The sequence below is a fragment of the Molossus molossus genome, unplaced genomic scaffold, assembly GCF_014108415.1.
Source record: "Molossus molossus isolate mMolMol1 unplaced genomic scaffold, mMolMol1.p scaffold_m16_p_7, whole genome shotgun sequence".
Taxonomy (NCBI): Eukaryota; Metazoa; Chordata; class Mammalia; order Chiroptera; family Molossidae; genus Molossus; species Molossus molossus.
In genome coordinates this window covers 56,337,558-56,358,877 of record NW_023425401.1, presented here as the reverse complement: position 1 = coordinate 56,358,877, position 21,320 = coordinate 56,337,558, and the positions used below count along the sequence as shown (strand labels likewise).

Here is a 21,320-nt window from a genome sequence, read left to right as displayed (position 1 = left end):
GCTGCTCTGCCCCTGGCAGCCGCCGGAATGCCTCACTTGGAAAACGTGGTGCTTTGTCGCGAGTCCCAAGTATCCACGTTGCAATCTCTATTTGGAGAGGTACTGTGGTCAGATGTGTTCTTTTCGTGTGTGTGTGTGTGTGTGTGTGTGTGTGTGTGTGTTCAGAGGCCGTAGACCGTGTGTGTGTGTGTGTGTGTGTGTTCAGAGGCCGTAGACCATCTTTTGCGTTGAGATGGGAAATGTACATCTACCCCAGTCCTTCACCCAGAGTAACTTGTGTTAATCCCTGGAAAACTGCACCGGAAAGACCGACCTGCACTACAGGATGTTGGAACAGGACGTGATCGTTTACACGCGCCACGCTTTAGAGATGGGGTTACCCAAAGTAGCCAGCAGCAGTTGCTTATCTCTCCCCAGCTGAGCAGGATTTTGTACAACTGGAGTGTTTGCAGAGTGTTATTTATTTAAATATAAGTTTTCAGTGAGGTAGTTGGTGTAAGTCAAGTGTGGATAAGTGTTTTTTTTTTTTTTTCAAGATCAATGAGGGCCAAAGCATGCTTCAGGTTTAAAAATTCAGCGGCTTTTCCAAAAGATTAAAAGCCCTGAAGAGGTCTAGCCTACACTTCCAGACTAGCAGTTCAGATGCTCTCTGAGAGAAGAGATTAAGTGTCTTCTCTGGATGGACACATTGCGAGAGTCCTTTTCATGGACAGAAAATAGCATTCACCAATTCAAAACTTAATTTTTTTATTATAGTCTCACCTTTGGGGGAGAGACTTTTGATTTTTATGTATTATTTAGACTTGGAATGAACTGGACTTGGATCTTATCTGTAAAGAGAGTAAACGAGAATTTAGTGTTATGCTCATTATTTGCACCCCCTTCCCTCATTTCCTGGTTTGCCTTCTGAAGTACTTTATGTACTTTTATCCCCCTGGAAATGTCAGATGGCAGTCCCAGGTGGTCTGTGAAGTATTAGTGGAAAAGCACCACCCTTCTTCTAAAGGGGCAAATTAATTAGTTAGGGAAGTAAGAGGACAGTGACTTCATCCTCAGTATTGTAGTCATGCTTTCAGTTACAGTTAGCCATATTATCACTGAAACGTTTTCTGGGTTCTCTATGCATTCCTTGCCTGCAGTTGATAAACACAGATCACTCCAACCAGAAGTTCTCCTGAAAGAGAATATTGGCAAATAGAGATGAGCAGTATTAGCCTGGTATGGACCACAGAAAGGGTTTTTGACTTTTACTCTTACTGCACATCATGTTTAACAATATCATTTCACTTTTGTGCAAGGTCCTGTGAATGTGGGACATAGAAAAAACTAGTTCATATTTTTAGGCAGATTTATTTAGTTGTTCAACAACAAGTACTTAATGAACATCTCTGTGTCAGGCACTGTGCCAGATCCTGGCTTATTACAGTTTATGTTAGGGAGGTCTGTGAAGATGAAAGGTTAAACAGCAATGCAAGAGTTCAGTTTAATTCTAGGGAACGATAGGAAAGATGTTATGAAGTGGGGTACTATTAGGCACCAAATAATGGATGCAGACAAGTTTGGCAAGATTCCAGAAAAGGAGAATTTTAGTGTAGCTTGAGAACATTTGCTGAAAGACATCTTGAACTTTTCTTTAAATGTGAAATATAGTATTTGTATAGCAGAGATGCTCAGCAAGCGTGTGTTTAATTCTTGGGACAGAATTTTTGAGCCAGTTAATTGTCAGGATTGTTACATGCATTTTCAGAAAGAAATTAATGTATTAAAATATCAGTTTTTAGCCTAGTTGGTGTGGCTCAGTGGATTTAGTGACATCCCATGGACTGAGAGGTTCCAGTTCGATTCCAGGTCAGGGTGCATACCCAGGTGGCAGGCTCAGTCCCTGGTAGGTGGTAGACAGGAGGCAAAGGATCGATGTTTCTCTCTCACATAGATGTTTCTGTTTCTACCCCCAAAATCATTAAAAACATATTTAAAAAATAAAATGTATGTCTCCTCACTAGAGTGTGAACTTCTCCAAAGTAGATTTTGGCTTTAACTGATATTTATACTCTTTAGTGCATCATTTTCAGCATTTCATAGGTATGTGATAAATGTTTGTTATATGACTGATATATATTTGTAGCATTAACTTTTTGCTAGGCAGCTGAATCTTAATGTACCACAGGAGAGTCTTGGAAATACTATGTATTTTGAAATATATGCTATTAGATTTTATCATATTTTTTTTTATGAAATGAATACATTTAGGCTGGGATAAATTTAATATGCGTAACTCTCGAATAGCCTGTGAGTTTTCTAAGAACAGAGCACTCTTGAAATTCTTCTAACCCTGTGATTTGTTTACTTTCAAAGCTTTAAAATATATAATGAAGTTGCAGCTATGTGGGATTATAGTCTTTACAGAAGGGTTAAGATAAAAATGGATGCCCCGGCCAGGTGGCTCAGTTGATTGGTCATTGTCTGGTACACCGAAATCGATGTTTCACTTTCACATCGATGTTTCGCTCTCTCTTGCTCGCTCTAAAAATCAATTAAAAAAAAAAAGATAAAAGTGGAGTATGGTCAGAATAATCCTTGAAAAAAATCTGTTAAATTTCCTATAAAATAAAAGTGTGTGTGTGTATATATATATATATATATATATATATATATACACACACATATACTTGTACAATAATATAAGAAGCATGAATATATATATAATATATAACAAATAAGCCAAGTGTAATTTTTTAGAAATTTTAATTTATTTAAAATTATTTTTCTTTATTATTTTAGGGAGAGGAAGGGAGAGGGAGAAAGAGATAGAAACATCGATGAGAGAGAACATCAATTGGCTGCCTCCTGCATGCCCCACACTGGGGATTTGGCCCACAACCTGGGCATGTGTCCTGACTGGGAATCGAATCGGCAACCTCTTGGTGCATGGGTCGACACTGAACCATTGAGCCACACCAGCTGGGCAGAAATTTTAATTTCTTAACAGAGAAAGTGCTTAGACTTGAATTTAAGTAAATTCAAAGTGTGGTGATGATGCCATCATATACTCACTGTTAAAATAATTTGGATTGAAGATTTTACTTGAACACATAAAACTTTTTGTGAGCTAATAAATTTTTATTTTCTGTTTTGTATGTACAGACTGATTGATAATCTTTTCTCCCCTAGAGACATCATTTCAGCTTTCCATCCATTTTTATTTATGGACATACTGCCAGTGGAAAGACCTATGTCACACAAACTTTGTTGAAAACTTTACAGGTAATAATCCCAAACTCAGTGTTAATTGATTTGTACTTAGAGGCCTAGAAATGGAAGGGATCTGGGTGATTATTTAGTCCAATTTACCTTTCTCTGAAGGAATATCATCTATATAAAACATTTTCGACCAATTTTTGTTTAAATATCTTCAGACTGTAAGCTTCAGAAAGGATTGTTAGATACTTGAGCCTTGATGTTAGAAAGTTATTTTTCATTCTAATTTGCATAGTATTTGGGGAAAAACACACATGATGATAAATTCTTCACAATATTAAAATCTGTCTCTTTCCATTGTTGTACTTATAATATTTATACTGATAATTCTGAATCTCCACAGATACAAAACTGTATCACCTTTAACCTTCCTTTTTTTCCATATTGCCTATCAGTGAATGGTCTCAATATTCACATAGTTGTCAAAACTTTCTTTTTACTTCCTCCTTATTCTTACTTTCAGTAAATCAAACTAATAAACATGTTCTACTCATTCTACATTATTGATGTCTTGACTTCATGTACCTTTAATCATAGCCATAACTAACTCAGTTTCACTTACCATTGTTTCTTCCATATACTTCTGCAACAGTCTCCTCAGTGCAGTCTACTCTGGCAGACTCATGTTCTTCTTCTGGACTTACCACTTCTTGCTTTCCCTATTAATGAGGGCTAATAGTGACAACATTTGAAATTATAAGAATTGAATGAGTTAATGCATGAAAAGTGCTTAGTTTGGTACTTAGTATATAGTAAGCACTCAATAAAGGTTAGCTGCTATTATTAATGATTATTGTCATACCTTCTATCATGTTCTGAGCCAGGATGAACAAACTTTTTCTTAAGGGCCAGATAGTACATATTTTAAGCTTATGGGCCATATAGTTTCTGTCAACTCTGCCTTAGTGTAAAAACAATATCTATCTGATACTGTCCACAACTTGACTCCCTAGGGTGTGTTAGATTTTCCTTTGTTGTGCAACCTAAGCATTCTGTGCCTAATTCTGTCCAAATATTTAGTCCTTTTAGCTATTATTGTATTTGTGTTTTGCTGGCTCAACACTGAGTTTCTTAAAATTATCCTCAGCAGCAAGCACAGTGTTTGGCACATATCAACTGTAAATTTTAGCATTTGATCCCTAAGAACACCTGTGCATTTTAACAATATGGATGACTAGCATTCATACCAGACTCAAATTGCAGTGTTCAAGGTCCTGGATCAGGCATTTTCATTTGAGAACTCTGTGTATGAACTGTTAAAATATATATATATATATATATATATATATATATATATATATATGTGTATATATATACATACATATATATATATATGTAGCATGAAAACTGAATAAGGAAGTTACAAAGATAAGGCATATATTTCATTTTTTAACACATAATTTTTGCTGCTATTTAATCATTGTAATTAAATAATGGTTATTACTATTTCTGGTACAGGTACACAAAGAGACACTTAAAATATGCTGCCATTAAAGGTCATGCACAGTACACAGATAGTCGTAAGCAAGATGCTTATTCATAATGGAGAGCTTGTGGCTTCTAGTTCATAAGGAAATGGGGATAAAGGAGGTTATCAAATGTTGGTAAAAGTGTGGCTAAGTAAATGTAAAAGAGCCTTAGTTGTACTCTTACTCAGAAGAAGAAAAGCCCCCTTATTGGGTGAGATTTATAGACTATCACTAAAAAATAGTTGTAGGTTTCATTACTTATGCCAGATGCCATTGAATGATCAGTACTGCTTTTGTGATTTTGTCATGAATATCTGTATTTGAGAGCAAGCCTTTCAACACCTTTTTAATTTAGAAATTATCTCCATTATGATAGTTCTCTAAATAAAGAGCTAGTTCTCCATCCATACAAAAGGACTACTATAATTTCTAACTCTTTTTATTTATTTATTTATTTATTTTTTATTTATTTATTTTTGTTACAGATGTTTCTCCTTTTCCCCCCACTAATTCCCCTCTCCGCCTCCCTCCCCACCCTGTGACCAGCTTTGTTGTCCATGTCCATGGTTCATGCATACATGCATATAAGTTCTGTGGTTTATCTCTCCCCGAACACCCCCTCTTCTGGGGATTGTCAGTCTCTACACCACGTCCACGTCTCTGGGACTACCCCATTCCTCAGACTGTTATGTTCATTATATTCCACAAATAAGTGAGATCATGATACTTCTCTTTCTCTGGTTGGCTTGTTTCTCTTAGGATAATACTTTCCAGGTCCCTCCATGTTGTCTCAAAGGATAAGAGATCTTTTTTTCTTATAGCTGCATAGTACTCTATTGTGTATATGTACCACAGCTTTTTTATCCATTCATCTACTGATGGACATTTGGCTTGTTTCCAGATTTTAACTATTGTAAATAGTGCTGCTACGAACATGGGGGTATATACATTCTTTCTGATTGGTGTTTCAGGCTTCTTAGGGTATATTCCTAGAAGCGGGATCACTGGGTCAAATGGAAGTTCAATTTTTAATTTTTTCAGGTAACACCATAGTGTTTTCCATAGTGGCTGCACCAGTCTGCATTCCCACCAGCAGTGTATTAGAGTCCCCTTTTCTCCACACCCTCACCAACACTTGTTGTTTGATGATTTGTTGATGGCGGCCATTCTGACAGGTGTGAGGTGATACCTCATTGTTGTTTTAATTTTCATCTCTCTGATGATTAGTGATGTTGAGCATTTCTTCATATGTCTCTTGGCCATTTGGATGTCCTGTTTGGAGAGGTGTCTATTTAGTTCCTCTGCCCAGTTTTTAATTGGGTTATTTGTCTTCCTTTTGTTCAGTTGTATGAGCACTCTACATATATTGGAAATTAACCCCTTTTCTGATACATAATTGCCAATTATGCTCTCATATGCAGTGGGTTGCCTTCCCATTTTGACGATTGTTTCTTTTGCTGTGCAGAAGCTTTTGAGTTTGATGTAGTCCCATGTGTTCATTTTCTCCTTTGTTTCTATTGCCTCAGGTGATATATCAGTGAAAATTCTGCTGCGTATGATGTCTGAAATTTTGTTGCCTACAGTTTCTTCTAGGATTTTTATGGATTCATGAGTCACATTTAAGTCTTTATTCATTTTGTGTTGATTCTTGTGTATGGTATAAGTAGATGGTACAGTTTCATTTTTTTGCATGTAGCTGTCCAATTTTCCCAACACTGTTTATTAAAGAGGCTGTCTTTACTCCACTGTATGCTCTTGCCACCTTTGTCAAATATTAATTGAGCATATTACCTTGGGTCCATTTCTGGGTTCTCTGTTCTGTTCCACTGGTCTATGTGCCTGTTCTTGTGGTAGTACCAGGCTGTTTTGATTATAGTAGCTTTGTAGTATAACCTGCATTCTGGTACTGTGATCCCTCCTACTTTGTTCTTCTTTTTCACGATTGCTGTGGCTACTTGGGGTTTTTTTTGTTCTATATGAACTTTTGAAGTAATTGTTCTAGTTTCGTGAAGGATGTCATTGGTATTTTGATGGGAATTTCACTGAATCTATAGATTGCTTTGGGCAGTATGGCATTTTATTGTTAATTCTTCCAATCCATGAACAAGGTATGTTCCTCCACTTTTTTATATCTTCATCTATTTCTTCTTTCAATGATCTGTAGTTTTCAGCGAATAGATCCTTTATTTTTTTGGTTAAGTTTATTCCTAGGTATCTTAATTTTTTTGCTGCAATGGTAAATGGGATTGTTTTTTCTCTTTCTGTGACTTCATTATTGGTGTATAAGAATGCCAAGGATTTCTTGACATTAATTTTCTATCCTGCTACTTTGCCAAATTCATTTATTAAGTCTAGTAAGTTTTTGATGGAGTCTTTGGGATTTTCTACATATAGTATCATGTCATCTGTGAATAATGGCAGTTTCACTTTCTCCTTTCCAATTTGGATCCCTTTTATTTTTTCTTCTTGTCTGATTGCTTTGGCTAACACTTCCAGTACTATGTTAAGTAAGAGTGGCGAAAGTGGGCTTCCTTGTCTTGTTCCTGTTTTTAAGGGAAATGCTTTTAGTTTTTACCCTTTGAGTATGATGTTGGCTGTAGATCTTTCACATATGGCCTTTATTATGTCGAGATATGATCCCTCTATTCCCAGATTGCTGAGGGTTTTTATCAGACATGCGTGCTGGATTTTGTCGAATGCTTTTTCAGCGTCTATTGATAGATCATATGATTTTTATCTTTCATTTTGTTTATGTGGTGTATGACATTTATTGATTTGCAAATATTGTACCAGCCTTGCATCCCTGGGATGAATACCACTTGGTCATGGTGAATAATTTTCTTGACGTATTGCTGGATATGATTTGCTGGTATTTTGTTCAGGATTTTGGCATCTATGTTCATGAGGGATATTGGCCTGTAGTTTTCTTTCTTTGTAGTGTCTTTTTCTGGTTTTGGAGTTAGGATTATGCTGTCCTCATAAAATGAGTTTGGAAGTCTTCCTTATTCTTAAATTTTTTGAAATAGTTAAGGGAGAATGGGTATTAGTTCTTCTTTGAATGTTTGGTAAAATTCCCCCATGAAGCCGTCCTGGCTGGGGCTTTTGTTTGCTGGGAGATTCTTGATTACATCATCAATTTCTTTTGTTGTCATTGGTCTGTTCAAGTTTTCTATCTCTTCGTGGTCCAGTTTTGGGAGACTATGTGTTTCTAGAAATTTATCCATTTCTCTTAGATTGTCAAATTTGTTGCCGTATAATTGTTCATAATATTTGTTAATGATTCTTTGTATTTCTGTGGTGTCAGTTATTTCTCCTCTTCCATAACTAATTTTGTTTATTTGGGTTCTCACTCTTTGTTTCTTGGTGAGTCTAGCTAAGGGTCCATCAATCTTGTTTATCTTTTCAAAGAACCAGCTCTTTTTTTCATTGATTCTTTGAATTGTTTTTTCAGTCTCCATGTCATTTATTTTTGCTCTGATCTTTACAGTTTCCTTCCTTCTGCTTGCTCTGGGGCTTTCTTTCTGTTTGCTTTCTAGTTCTTTAAGTTGTGAGGTTAGATAGTTTATTAAAATTATTCTTGCTTCTTGAGGTAGGCCTGTAGTGCTATGAACCTTCCTCTCAGAACTGCTTTCGCTGCATCCCATAGATTTTGTGTTGTTGTGTGTTCATTTGCATTGGTTTTAATTTCTTCCTTGATCTCCATGGTAGTCCATTCATTATTCAATAACATGCTATTTAGCCTTCATTTTTTCAAATGTCTCTGCGTATTCTTGATGCAGTTGATTTCTAGTTGCATGCCATTGTGATCTGAGAAGATGCTTGATATGATTTCAGTCCTCTTGAACTTGTAGAGACTTAGTTTGTGCTCTAACACGTGGTGTATCTTTGAGAATTTCCCATGTGTACTTGAGAGGAATGTGAATTCTGTAGTGTTGGGGTGTAATTCTCTGTAGATATCTATTAAATCCATTTGGTCTAGCGCTTCATTTAGAGTCTCTGTTTCCTTGTTAATTTTTTGTCTAGATCTATCCAGTGATGTCAGTGGGGTATAGAAGTCCCCTGCTATGATTGTATTGCTGTTGATTTCTCCTTGAAGTCCTCCAAAAGTTTTTAAATATATGTTGGTGCTCCTATATTGGGTGCATATATGTTTACCAAGGTTATGTCTTTCTGGTGGATAGATCCTTTCAATATCATGTAGTATCCTTCTTTGTCTCTAGTTATGGCCTTCATTTTGAAATCTATTTTATCAGATATGAGTATTGGTACCCCAACTTTTTTTTTTTGCCTTTTGTTTGCTTGAAAGATTTTTTTCTATCCCTTCACTTTAAACTTATGTGAGTCTTTTGTTGTGAGGTGAGTCTCTTGTAAATAACATACATGTGAGTCATTCATTCTGATGTAGTCAGCTACTCTATATCTTTTTATTGGAGCATTCAAACTTTCACATTTAAGGTGATTCTTGATATGTACTTATTTATTGCCATTTTTGTTTAGTGTGCTTATATTTTTCTTCCTATTTCTTCTACTAATTATAGCACTTTTTAGCATATCTTGCAGTGCTGGTTTGGTGTTAATATATTTCCTTAGCCTTTTTTTTTTTTTTCCTTTCTGGAAAGCTCTTTATTTGACCTTCTATTTTGAATGGTAGCCTTGCTGGATAGAGTAGTCTTGGATTCAGATCCTTGTTTTTCATGACCTTGATTACTTCATGCCAATCCCTTATGGCCTGTAGTGTTTCTATTGAGAAGTTAGCTGAGAGCATTATGGGGTTTTTTTTTGGTTGGTAACCTGTTGCTTTTCTCTTTCTGCCTTTAGGATTCTTTCTTTGTCTTTATTTTTGGCATTTTTATTACTGTGTGTCTTGGTGTTGGCTTGTTTGGGTTCTTCTTACTTGAGGCTCTCTGTGCTTCTTGACCTTGAATGCCTTCTTCTTTCACCATGTTAGGAAAGTTATCTGTAACTATTTCTTCAAATATATTCTCCAACCCTTGCCCATCTTCTTCCTCTTCGGGGACTCCTATGATGCGAATGTTACTACGTTTTCGGTTTTCCCACAGTGCTCTTAAGCTGTCTTCCTGTTTTTTAATTGTTTTTTCCTTTTGTTTTTATGATTGGTTGATTTTTTTTCTACCCTGTCTTCTAATTCACTGATCCGGTCCTGAGCTTCCTGTTCTCTGCTGGTTAGTCTTTCCAATGTGTTCTTAATTTCTGCTATGTCATTCTTCATTTCTACCTTGTTGTTTTTCAGTGTTTGTATATCTTTACTCATGGAGTGGATGTCCTTACTCATGCTGTTGAGCTTCCTCAAGATCAGGGCTTTGAGTTCTACCTCTGATAATTTGCTTAGATGCAAATCATCTCATCTTCAATAAGATTCTCTTGTTCTTTCATTTGGGATTTGTTTCTTTGTTTCACTGTTTTGGCTATCTCGGTAGGTTTTGGAGCCTGCCAAATTTTCCCTGTGGGTATTGGTGTTCTGCTGTTTGTGGCTTCCCCCACTGGGTTTGGATGAGCCTGGTTGGGCCCACGTTAAACACCACTGTCAAGTCTTCCTTTCCTGGGTAGATTTGCAAGCTTAGGAAAGGTTCAGTTATCCTCTAGTTTTTCTTGGTGGCCAGTAGTAACTGAGAATACTTGGAATGTAGCTCTGGTATTCTGCCTAAGAGGATTTCCAGAGGGTGGAATAGATGCTGGTTGTAATGAGCCTTAATTTGCATTTTCTTGCCTCACCTGGGAAAGGCTGAATCTTCGAGGTGGGTGCTGCTGCTTTTCCCCATAGCTCTGGGAAGGAGCACACTGGCCACTGTCTTTTCTGGCTGCAACTCTGCAAAAACTCTGAGGGCCCTCTGAATCCCTGGTGTCCCCACAGAGTTCCAACCCACTCTGCCCTCCCTCTGCGGTATTCCCCAGGTGAGCGGCTGTGACTTTTTTTAGCGCTCTGTCCTGGCTCTCTGTGCTGTAAAGTGGGCTTGGTCTTTGTTTCCCAAGGGCACTACTCACAGCTAAGACTCCTGTTGTCCGTGGGCTCCCAGCCCACCACCCTCTCACGCCTCTGCAGATCCTACCAGTGTCCCTGGTTATATGGTCCTTTCCTGCTGCTTTTCTCTTGCTTTTTTCCAACGATTTGTCTTTATTTTAGTTGTAATTTCCGTTTCGTCCTGGGAGATTGTTTGCGTAGCTTCTATTCACTCTGCCTCCATTTTCACATCATCTATGCCTATCTTGCATGCATCTGGGACACACAGGCCTTTCTGGTGCCCCTGCACCCTACAGGTCCCGTGGGTAACTGGATTGCACAGTCCCTTTGGGGACCTGGCTCTATGCCTATGTTATGGGCTGCTGGGTCACACAGGCCTGTTTGGTGTTTCAGCACCTTGCATGTCCCACGGGTAACTGGATGGCACAGTCCCTGCTGGGTCGCACAAGCCACTCTGGTGCTTCAGCTACCTGCAGGTCTCGTGGGTAACTGGATGGCACTGTTCTTGCAGGTCGTGCAGTCCTCTCTGGTGCTTCAGTTTCCCGTAGGTCCCACGGGTAACTGGATGGCACAGTCCCTGCTGGGTCGTACAGGCCTCTCTGGTGGCCCTGCACCCTTCATTTCCTGCAGGCAGACAGCTGGATCACACCAGTCTCTAGGGCTCTGGCTTCCCACTGCACTTGTGAACTGCTGGACCTCACAGGCCTCTGTGGAGCCCCAGGTCCCGCTGCTGGCGGCTGGGGAGTGCTGCTGCTGTCCCGTGGGGCTCAACTCCTGCTCAGCTTTTGCTGTAGTTTTGGGGGTTGTGTCTCAGCTGCTGGTCTGTGCTTCTGTTGCCTGGGGATGGATGTCTGCTCCCCAGCCTCTGTTTCTGGGGGTATATCTGAACTCTGATTGGGCTGCTACTATGGTGGATGGTGCTGGGCTCTGGGCTGTCTGCAGCTTCCGTGACCAGCACCTCGGGAGCTCCACTACTGTGCACAGGTCTGTGTTGACACAGAGTGTCCACTGGTCCGATGGTGCCAGGTGTGCTGGTGGATTCAGGTTGCTGGGCCCTAGCTGCTCCCATTACCTCCTCCCAGGGAAGACCTGGGATCTTCCAAAATGGTGTGACCTCCCCCTGGTGCAGGGAGAAGAGCCCTGAAGGGCTGCTTACTGTGGTAGTGGGCTGCTCCCATCCACAGCACAGGAACTTTCTGCTCTGCGGCTCTGCACTGCTCAGGTTGCGTCGTCCACTTTTACGTCCACTCACACTCCCTCACACACTCACCCTCCCTCTGGTCCTGCCCGCTGCCATCTTGCCTAGTTTCTAACTCTTAACATTAGTTTTTTTTACCTAGGTTTATTCATCATTAAGGACATTATCTTAATGTTGTAAATGTGAAATTTCTACTAAGAATTTTAAGAATGTACAAGTACATTCAAATGTACTTGTGTTTTCTTATAAGAATTCTTTAGAGGAAAATATAAATTTGCTTTGAATCTCTGTTGGAAACAAATGGCAAACTCAAATATTGAAGTGAGTTTAATCAAGAGACTATTTTACAAAGGTTGAAAAAATGTTAAGGGAACCAATAAAGGATGATAAAGCAGTGACTGCCTTTACCTCTCCCAGGCCTGAATGGGCCACAGGAAAGATTGTTACCAGACCCCAACAAGAACTGTAGGCTTGAGTAAGGCTACCCAACTGGAGCTGTGGCCTTTGATAGAAGTCATGACCACCGTCAAATTATGGACCTCTGAGGGGTGGGGCTGGAAATCAAGGAATAAATAATTCAACTTCTGTCTCTTACTACTGTCCTTTAGTCTCCTGCTGATTCTTCCCATTGGCTAAATTTAATCACTGCTAGAAAATAAGAGTCTGGGCAATGCAATGTGTATTGTTCAGATTCCTGGGACACAGAGCAGGTTGGGAGAATGTGGGGATCCAGATTTAGGGCAAATGGGATATATTTAGCAGAGCCATACTTGTTTATGTGTGTTTTCTTTTCTATTTACACTTTTATTTATATTTTGTTTTCAGCTCCCACATGTCTTTGTGAATTGTGTTGAGTGCTTTACCTTGAGGTTGCTTTTGGAACAAATTTTAAACAAGTTGAATCATTTTAGTTCTTCAGAGGATGGATGTTCTACTCAAATAACCTGTGACACATTTAATGACTTTGTTCGCCTGTTTAAACAAGTAACCAATGCTAAAAGTCTCAAGGATCAGACTGTATATATTGTAAGTATTTAATTTCATTATATGATCTGTTATTTGAAAACTGATTTGTTTATTAGCTCAATTTCCATATATTTGTTTTGAGTTTCATATGTAATACCCTATGCAAGGTGCTTTGGGATACAAAAATGTTTCAGATGTATTTCTTATTCAAAGGGAGCTTCAGTTTAATAGAAGAGTTATGACACAAACTGACATATGATTATATGCAGAATGTGATAAGTGATAAGTATGAGATGCGAAGTACTGACAAAAGCACATCTATTACAGCTTCATGAAGTGATAACATTTGAGATAGACCTAAGAGAATGATTAGGGTGTTAATAGGATGAAACTGAAGAAGAGGAATTTCAGATGGAAAAATTATATAAACAAATGTAAAAAGATGAATGGAGGCCAAGGAATGTCAAATAGTCTAGTTTCAGTGGGTTATAAACATGAAGGGAGGAAAAAGAGCACCAGAAAGGTAGGTATTGGCATATCATTATTTCATTTTCTAGATAGAGGAGGTAGTGATGATTTTCGAGCAACAAATATGCTTTAGGAAGATTACTCTGAAGGCATACTGAATAGGTGGATTGGAGGGAGTAACAGACTGAAGGCGAGGGGGATGTTTTTGATGCTTTTGCAGCTGTTTACATTAGAGGAAATTTGGGCCTGGACAAGAGTTGGGCAGGAGATGCAGAAAGGAATAAATGGAAGAGACCGCAAAGGTCAAACTTGTCAGTTGTATGTGTACATAGGTTTGTGGAAAAGGATGAGTCAACTAATTTTGGTTGGCTAAGTTTGAATTGTAGTTGTTACATCAATGTGAAAATGACCACGAGATAACTAAAAATGTATAGTGTGTTTTACATTAGTGAATTTTTTATAATACTTTAACCTTTAAAAAAAATTCTTCTTAGCATTGTAATAGAATTGTAATATGAAGCCTATCAATACACTTAAATTATTAACTAACTGAAAGGACTAAATCTTATTCATTCTTGCATCTCCTTAAATGTATAAAACAGCTCCGTCTACATTTTAGTTTTATTTATTTATTTATTTATTAAAAATATCTATTGAGCACTTCCTGTATATCAGGCACTATTCTAGATACTAGAGATAGAACAGGGAATGAAATAGTCTCTTGCCCACTTACAAAGCTTATAGTCTATTTGAAGAAAATATATAATAGGCAATTAACATATATGTCAGATGTGATACATTAGTAAAGTGGAGTAAGAGAGAATCAAGTGGGTAGGGGAGAGTAGTTATTTTTTCCTAAATAGGAAAGACAGGGAAGATTTCACTGAGATGATGATAATTGAGCTAAAACCTGAGGGGAGCAAGAAGCAAGCGATACAGACATTTGAAAAAAAGAATACTCTAAGCAAAGAGATTTATATGTGAGTACAAAGATTGGGCCATTTCTTGTATTTTCAAAGAATATCAGGGAGGTCATTGAGGCTGGAATAATTTAAGTAAGGGGGAGGGTGGTAATGTTGAGAATCAGCAGAAGGGTGCAAGAATAGAAACATGTAGATTAGTGTTATGGATTGATTTGTTTCCTGCAGAAATTCATACATTGAAGTTTTAACTCTTAATACCTCAGAATATGATCTTATTTGGAAATAGGGTCATTGAAATTCTGATTAAGATGAGATCATACTAGAGTAGGTTGGGCCCCGAATTCAGTATGACTGATGTACTTATAAAAAGGAAGTATGGAGACAAACATGCACATGGGAGAATGCCATGTAAAGATTGGATTTATGCTGCCATAAGCCAAGGGACTAGCAGAAGCTAGACCTGGAACAGATTTTTCTCTGGCACTTCAGAGGAACCATCACCCTGCCAATACCTGCATCTTGGACTTATAGCTTCCAGAACTGTGAGACAATACATTTCTATTGTTTTAGCCATACTGTTTGTGGTGCTTTGTTATGGCAGCCTTAGAAAACTATTACAATTAGGTGTGAGGCATTTTAATAATCTAGGCAAAACATCTTGTTGGCTTAGACTAGGATAATAACAATGGAGATGGTAAGAAGTGGTCTGGATATATTTGAAGGTAAGGTTGATAGGTTGAGTGTGGAGGAGGAGAGAAAGAAAGAAATCTGAATGACTTCGAAGTTTGTGTGTACCTGAAAGGATGGAGTTGTCAGTATTTGAGTGGAGAAGACTATAGCAGATGGGGTATTTTTGTGAGGAAAAGAGTGATCAGGAATTAACATCAAGAAATCTACAGCATTCTTATACACCAATGATGAAAATCACAGAAAGAGAAACTAAAAAGACAATCCCATTTACCATAGCAGCAAAAAAATTAACATACCTAGGAATAAACTTAACCAAAGATGTAAAGGACCTCTTCACAGAAAACTACAGGTCATTGAAAAAAGAAATAGAGGAAGATATAAAAAAGTAGAAGCATATACCTTGTTCATGGATTGGAAGAATTAACATCATTAAAATGCCCATACTACCCAAAGCAATCTATAGATTCAAGGCAATTCCCATAAAAAATACCAATGACATACTTCACAGAACTATAACAAACACTCCAAAAGTTTATATGGAACCAAAAAAGACCCTGAATAGCCACCGCAATCTTGAAAAAGAAGAACAAAGTTGGAGGGATCACATTACCAGATTTCAGGTTATACTACAAAGCCACTGTAATCAAAACAGCCTGCTACTGGCACAAGAACAGGCAGATAGATCAGTTGAACAGAATAGAGAACCCAGAAATTGACCCAAGACAATATGCTCAATTAATATTTGACAAAGGTGGCAAGAGCATACAGTGGAGTCAAGACGGTCTCTTCAATAAATGGTGTTGGGAAAATTGGACTGCTACTTGCAAAAAAATGAAGCTAGAATACCAACATACGCCATACATGAGAATAAACTCAAAATGGATAAAAGACCTAAATGTAACTTGTGAATCTATAAAAATCCTAGAAGAAAATGTAGGCAACAAAATCTCAGACATCATACGCAGCAGAATTTTTCACTGATACATCCTCTAAGGCAACAGAAACAAAGGAGAAAACACATGGGACTACATCAAACAAAAGCTTCTGCACAGCAAAAGAAACAACCATCAAAACGGAAATGGATCCCACTATATGGGAGAACATAATCGCCAATGATGCATCAGATAGGGGGTTAATTTCCAAAATATATAGAGTGCTCATACAACTCAACAAAAGGAAGACGACCCAATTAAAAAATGGGCAGAGGACCTAAATAGACTCTTCTCCAAACAGGACATACAAATGGCCAAGAGACAGATGAAGAAATGCTCAACATCACTAATCAGAGAGATGCAAATTAAAACAACAGTGAGGTATCACCACCTCACACCTGTCAGAATGGCCACCATCAACAAATCATCAAACAACAAGTGTTGGCTAGGGTGTGGAGAAAAGGGGACTCTAGTACACTGCTGGTGGGAATGCAGACTGGTGCAGCCACTGTGGAAAACACTATGGTGTTCACTTTAAAAAGTTAAAAATTGAACTGCCATTTGATCCAGTGATCCCATTTCTAGGGATATACCCTAAGAAACCTGAAACACCAATCAGAAAGAATATATGTACCCCTATGGTCATAACAGCACTATTTATAATAGCTAAGATCTGGAAACAACCCAAGTGTCCATCAGTAGATGAGTGGATAAAAAAACTGAGGTACATGTACACAATGGAATACTGTGCAGCTGTAAGAAAGAAAGATCTCTTATCCTTTGAGATGGTATGGAAGTACATGGAGAGTATTATCCTAAGCAAAACAAGCCAAGCAGAGAAAGACAAATATCACATGATGTCATTTATTTGTGGAATATAATGAACTAAACTAACTTAATATAATGAACTGAACAAAATTAACTCAGAGACATAGAGGTGGGGTACAGACTGACAAGCCTCAGAAGAGGGGGGATTCCTGGGGGAAGAGATAACCCAGAGAACTTTCATGCATGTATGCGTGACCAATGAACATAGACAACAAAGTTGTGGATGCGGCAGGGGTAAGGGGAGGAGCGTGTCATTGGGGCTACAATGTGAAACATCTGTAACAAAAACAAATTAATAAATAAAAAATTTAAAAAAACAAACAAACAGTGATCAGGAGTTTGATTTTGAGCATGGTAAGTCCAAGCAGAGATGTTGAATTGGCACTTGGACACTTGAGTTTGAGGTCAAGAGAGGTCCAATGTGGCGATGTTGGTTTGGAGCTAAAAGCACGTAAGGAGTTGTACTTGAAGCTTTGAAACTGGGTTAGGTCACCAAGAGAGTTTGTGAGTTAGAAAAGAGATGAATCCAGTGACACTCCAGTGTTCAAGGGATGAAGTAATGAAGAAAACAAGGAGACAGAAGAAATCAGCGATAGATCAAGAAAACTTGGAGAATGCAGTGTCCTAGAAGTCTTGCTAAGCTGCCCTTTCCTCATCCTTTGGCTAGAGATAGCAGACTTGTTGGGGCTTTTTTTTTTTGTCTATGCTTGTTGGCCTTTCTATGCTGCTGGCTTCTTTAGCTCCACATCTGGTATATACGAGGCAAAAGACAACTCAGGCAGTTTACTCTCTGACATGAGTTGCTATTCCTGTGGTATAAAGTCCCTAGCTGGTCTGTCTTCTTCTCTTCCCCTTTCAGAGCCCTGTTTGTAGTCAAGATTCTCAGTTTCACTTAGGAGAAATAATAGGAAAAGTACATTTACTCCATCTTTTCAGAAGCAGAGTCTATTTTTTTTTTATTTTATTCAAGTACATAGTGAAGATTCCAGCAATTGCTGGTACAGTTTGGCATCAGTACCACCTTGATTTATGCTAAAGAGGCTCTAGTTTAACTTAGTCTTGCTTTTGCACCACCAGTGCAAATGTCAACATGGTGAAAAAGGCAAATCATATTTTAGTATTACTTTGAAAATAGTTTTGACTTTGCCAACCTCCTGAAGAGGTATCAGGGATATCCCTCACTCCCCAACGGGCCACAGCACACTTAAAAAACCGTTGATGTGCCCTGGCTGGTTTGGCTCAGTGGTTAGAGCATCAGCCCACAAACCAATGAGTCCTGGGTTTGGTTCTGGTCAAGGGCACATACCTCAGTTGTGGTTTGGCCCCGGCCCTGGTTGGGGTCATGTGGGAGACATCCAGTCTATGTGTCCCTCTCACATTGATGTTTCTCTCCTCCCCTCCCTCATTCCCACTGTATCTGAAGATAAATAAAAAAATCTCCTCGGGTAAGGATTAAAAAAACACAAAAAACTGTTGGTCTTTCACTGAGGTAGGGTAGGAGACAAGATCATTGGTGGAGAGGAATTTAAGGAACATCCACCATATCAGAAGGGGGCCATTCATGGAGGTTTGAAATATTCAAAAAATATAGGAGTTTTATTAGAGAAGTGATAGTAGTATAATATTTAAGAATGAGGAGGAATGATCCCAGAATATGTGGATAGCTTCAACAAATAGAATTTCAAAGCTGTGTGTCTTTAGGGAGGAGGGAAAATCAATATTCTACAAACAGCCATGAGGAGGGTCCTTTCATTTTTTAAGCCCAGTGGATTAAAGTAAGCATTCAGTGTTTGTTAGCTGACTAAATGTTAAGAGTAGAAAACTGTAAATATTTAGTGTAGAATATTTTTTAGAGTAAATCTGTAGAATGTTCAGCTATCTAATATATAAATGAGTAAACTTTAGTACATAGGAAATAACAAGGAAAGGTGGCTGAAAATGTTTTTTAGGCAGTAAACTAGTTTACAAATCAAAAGTTGATTAGAATGCTTTTGTGTAAATTATTAAGAAAACTATTTGGATCTGAATTAAAATTTTCACTTCTTTGAATATTAATTATCTGATAATTGCTTTTGAAGAAAGATCGTGTATTAGAATACCATAAAACCATTAAATACAATGGGTTAACTATCAAATTGGAAAGAACTATTAATTTATGGCTCCAGCTTTGTATTGAAATGGGCATAAAAATTGACCAATTTATTCTAATTAATCTGTGTCTTGAATTAGAGAATTTTTTAAATGGAGATTGATGGGCAAATTGCGTAATGCAAATGCATAATGGAGAAACTAACATATCACTTTAGCAGTAAATAATTTTAGCTTTATTTTGTCCAAATATTTTAAGTTGATTACTCATATATGGTTTCAAGCTATCTACTAATTAATAAAGCAAATATAAAGCAATTTGAACCATTCAGGGAAACAATGTTCTCTACATTTAATTTTATTTCTAATTTAAATAACTATAACTTGCAATAAGATTTATTAATAAAGTGTAAATGATTAAACATCTTTCTTTAGAGAAAGGGTGATTTCAGTTCTGGGAAGAAAATATACAAGAGGAACTTAGAAAATCTTGCCATAACGGAAAACACTACTGTGGTTGTTTTAAAAAGATACAGAATCTGCCTGCCTGGTGTGGCACAGTGGTTGAGTGTCAACACATGCACCAAGAGGTCACCGGTTCGATTCCTGGTCAAGGCATCTGCCCAGGTTGTGAGCTAAATTCCCAGTGGGGGGCATACAGGAGGCAGCCAATCGATGTTTTCTCATCGATGTTTCTATCGCTCTCTCCCTCTCCCTTCCTCTCTCTCTAAAATCAATATAAAAAAATTTAATAAATAAATAAAAAGATACAGAATCTCATGGATCAAAAGAATTAATATTATTAAAAATGACCTTATTTCCCAAAATGATCTATAGATTCAGTGCAGTCCCTATCAAAATTCCAATGGAATTTTTTACAGAAATAGAAAAAACAATTCTAAAGTTTGTATTAAATCACAAAAGACACCTAATAGCCAAAGCATTCCTAAAAAAGATGAACAAATCGTGAGAAAGCTGGAAGTATCATACTTCCTGATTTTAAACTGTAGTATGAAGCTATAGTTCTCAAAACAGTATGATAATGACATAAAAATAGATATATAGACCAATGGAACAGAACAAGGTGCCCAGAGATCCATGTATATACAGTCAATTAATTTACAATAAAGGGGTCAAGAACAAATAATGGGGATAGTCTCTTCAATAATTGGTGTTGGGAAAACTGACTAGCTACATGCAAAAGAATGAAACTGGAGCAGTATCTTACACCATGCACAAAATCAACTTAAAATGGATTAACACTTGAACATAAGACCTGATACTGTAAGACCCCTTGAAGAAAATATAGGGAAAAAATGTCCTTTATATTGGAGTTGGCAATGATTTTTTTTAGATTTGACACCAAAAGCAAAGCAACAAAAGCAAAAATAATCAAGTGGGAATACCTTAAATTTAAAAGCTTCTGTCCAGCAAAGGAAGCCATCAACAAAATGGAAAAAACAACCTACAAAATAGAAAATATTTGCAAATCATATATCTAATAAGGAGTTAATATCCAAAATACATAAGGAACTCATACAACTCAGTAGCAAAATAACAAATCTGTTTAAAAAATAGGCAGAGGAACTTAATAGACATTTTTCCAAAGACGATATCCAGTGGACAGTGAATCCGTGAAAAGGTCCTTGATATCACTCATCATCAGGGAAAGGGAAATCAAAATCACAATGAGATACCGCTTTGCACTGATTAGAGTGGTTAGCATAAAAATGATCAGAGATGAGTGTTAACGAGGATGTAGAGAAAAGGGAACCCTTTTGCACTGTTGGTGGGAATGTACATTGGTGTAGCCACTATGAAAAACAGTATGGCCCTGGCCAGTTTGGCTCAGCGGTTAGAGCGTCGGCCTGCGGTCCGGAGAGACCCGGGTTCGGTTCCTGCTAAGGGCACGTACTTCGGTTGCAGTTTGTCCCCGGCCCTGGTTGGTCGTGCGGGTGGCAGCCAGTCGATGTCTCCCTTCACATTGATGTTTCTCTCTCTCTCTCCTTTCCTCTCTCTCCCTCCCACTCTATCTGTACAAAAAATGGAAAAATATCCTCGGGTGAGGATAAAAAAAAAAGAAAAACAGTATGGAGGTTTCTAAAAAATTAAAAATATTATCTAACAATCTCATTTATGGGTATATATTCAAAGGAAATGAACTCAAGATCTTGAAGTGATATCTGTACTCCCATGTTCATTATAGCATTATTCACAATAGCCAAGATATGGAAACACCGTAAATATTTGTCAGTGGATGAAGATGGTGTGTATATTGTTACCTACAATTAAAAAGCTGAAATGAGAGGCAAGAAGTTTATTTAGGATCAGAGAATTATAATTTGGTTAGCACAGATTAGGCAGAAACCCAAATACTGTCCCAGTTATAGGGTGAAAGGAAGAGTTTTTTTTGAGACAAGGAAAAGAAGAAAGAATTCCTATTGGTGCTAACAGGCTGAACTACTCTTGGCTATATGATGATTGGTTACTGATTCTATCTTTAGATAGAGAGATCATAAC

The 21,320-nt window shown here is 37.8% G+C and overlaps 1 protein-coding gene across 4 annotated transcripts in view; it reads left to right on the top strand.

The window, feature by feature from the left end:
• Positions 1-21,320, top strand: part of ORC5 (origin recognition complex subunit 5) — a 119,485-nt gene continuing 98,165 nt past the window's right edge. Inside the window, exons 1-3 of one of the 4 annotated variants that reach the window (XM_036247345.1) lie at positions 1-99; positions 3,172-3,264; positions 12,731-12,931. In XM_036247345.1, the coding sequence (XP_036103238.1) occupies positions 28-99; positions 3,172-3,264; positions 12,731-12,931 (366 nt within the window). In that variant the 5' untranslated portion in view covers positions 1-27. The remainder of the gene's footprint in view (positions 100-3,171; positions 3,265-12,730; positions 12,932-21,320) is intronic. The other 3 variants (XM_036247346.1, XM_036247347.1, XM_036247348.1) reach the window with 3 other exon arrangements.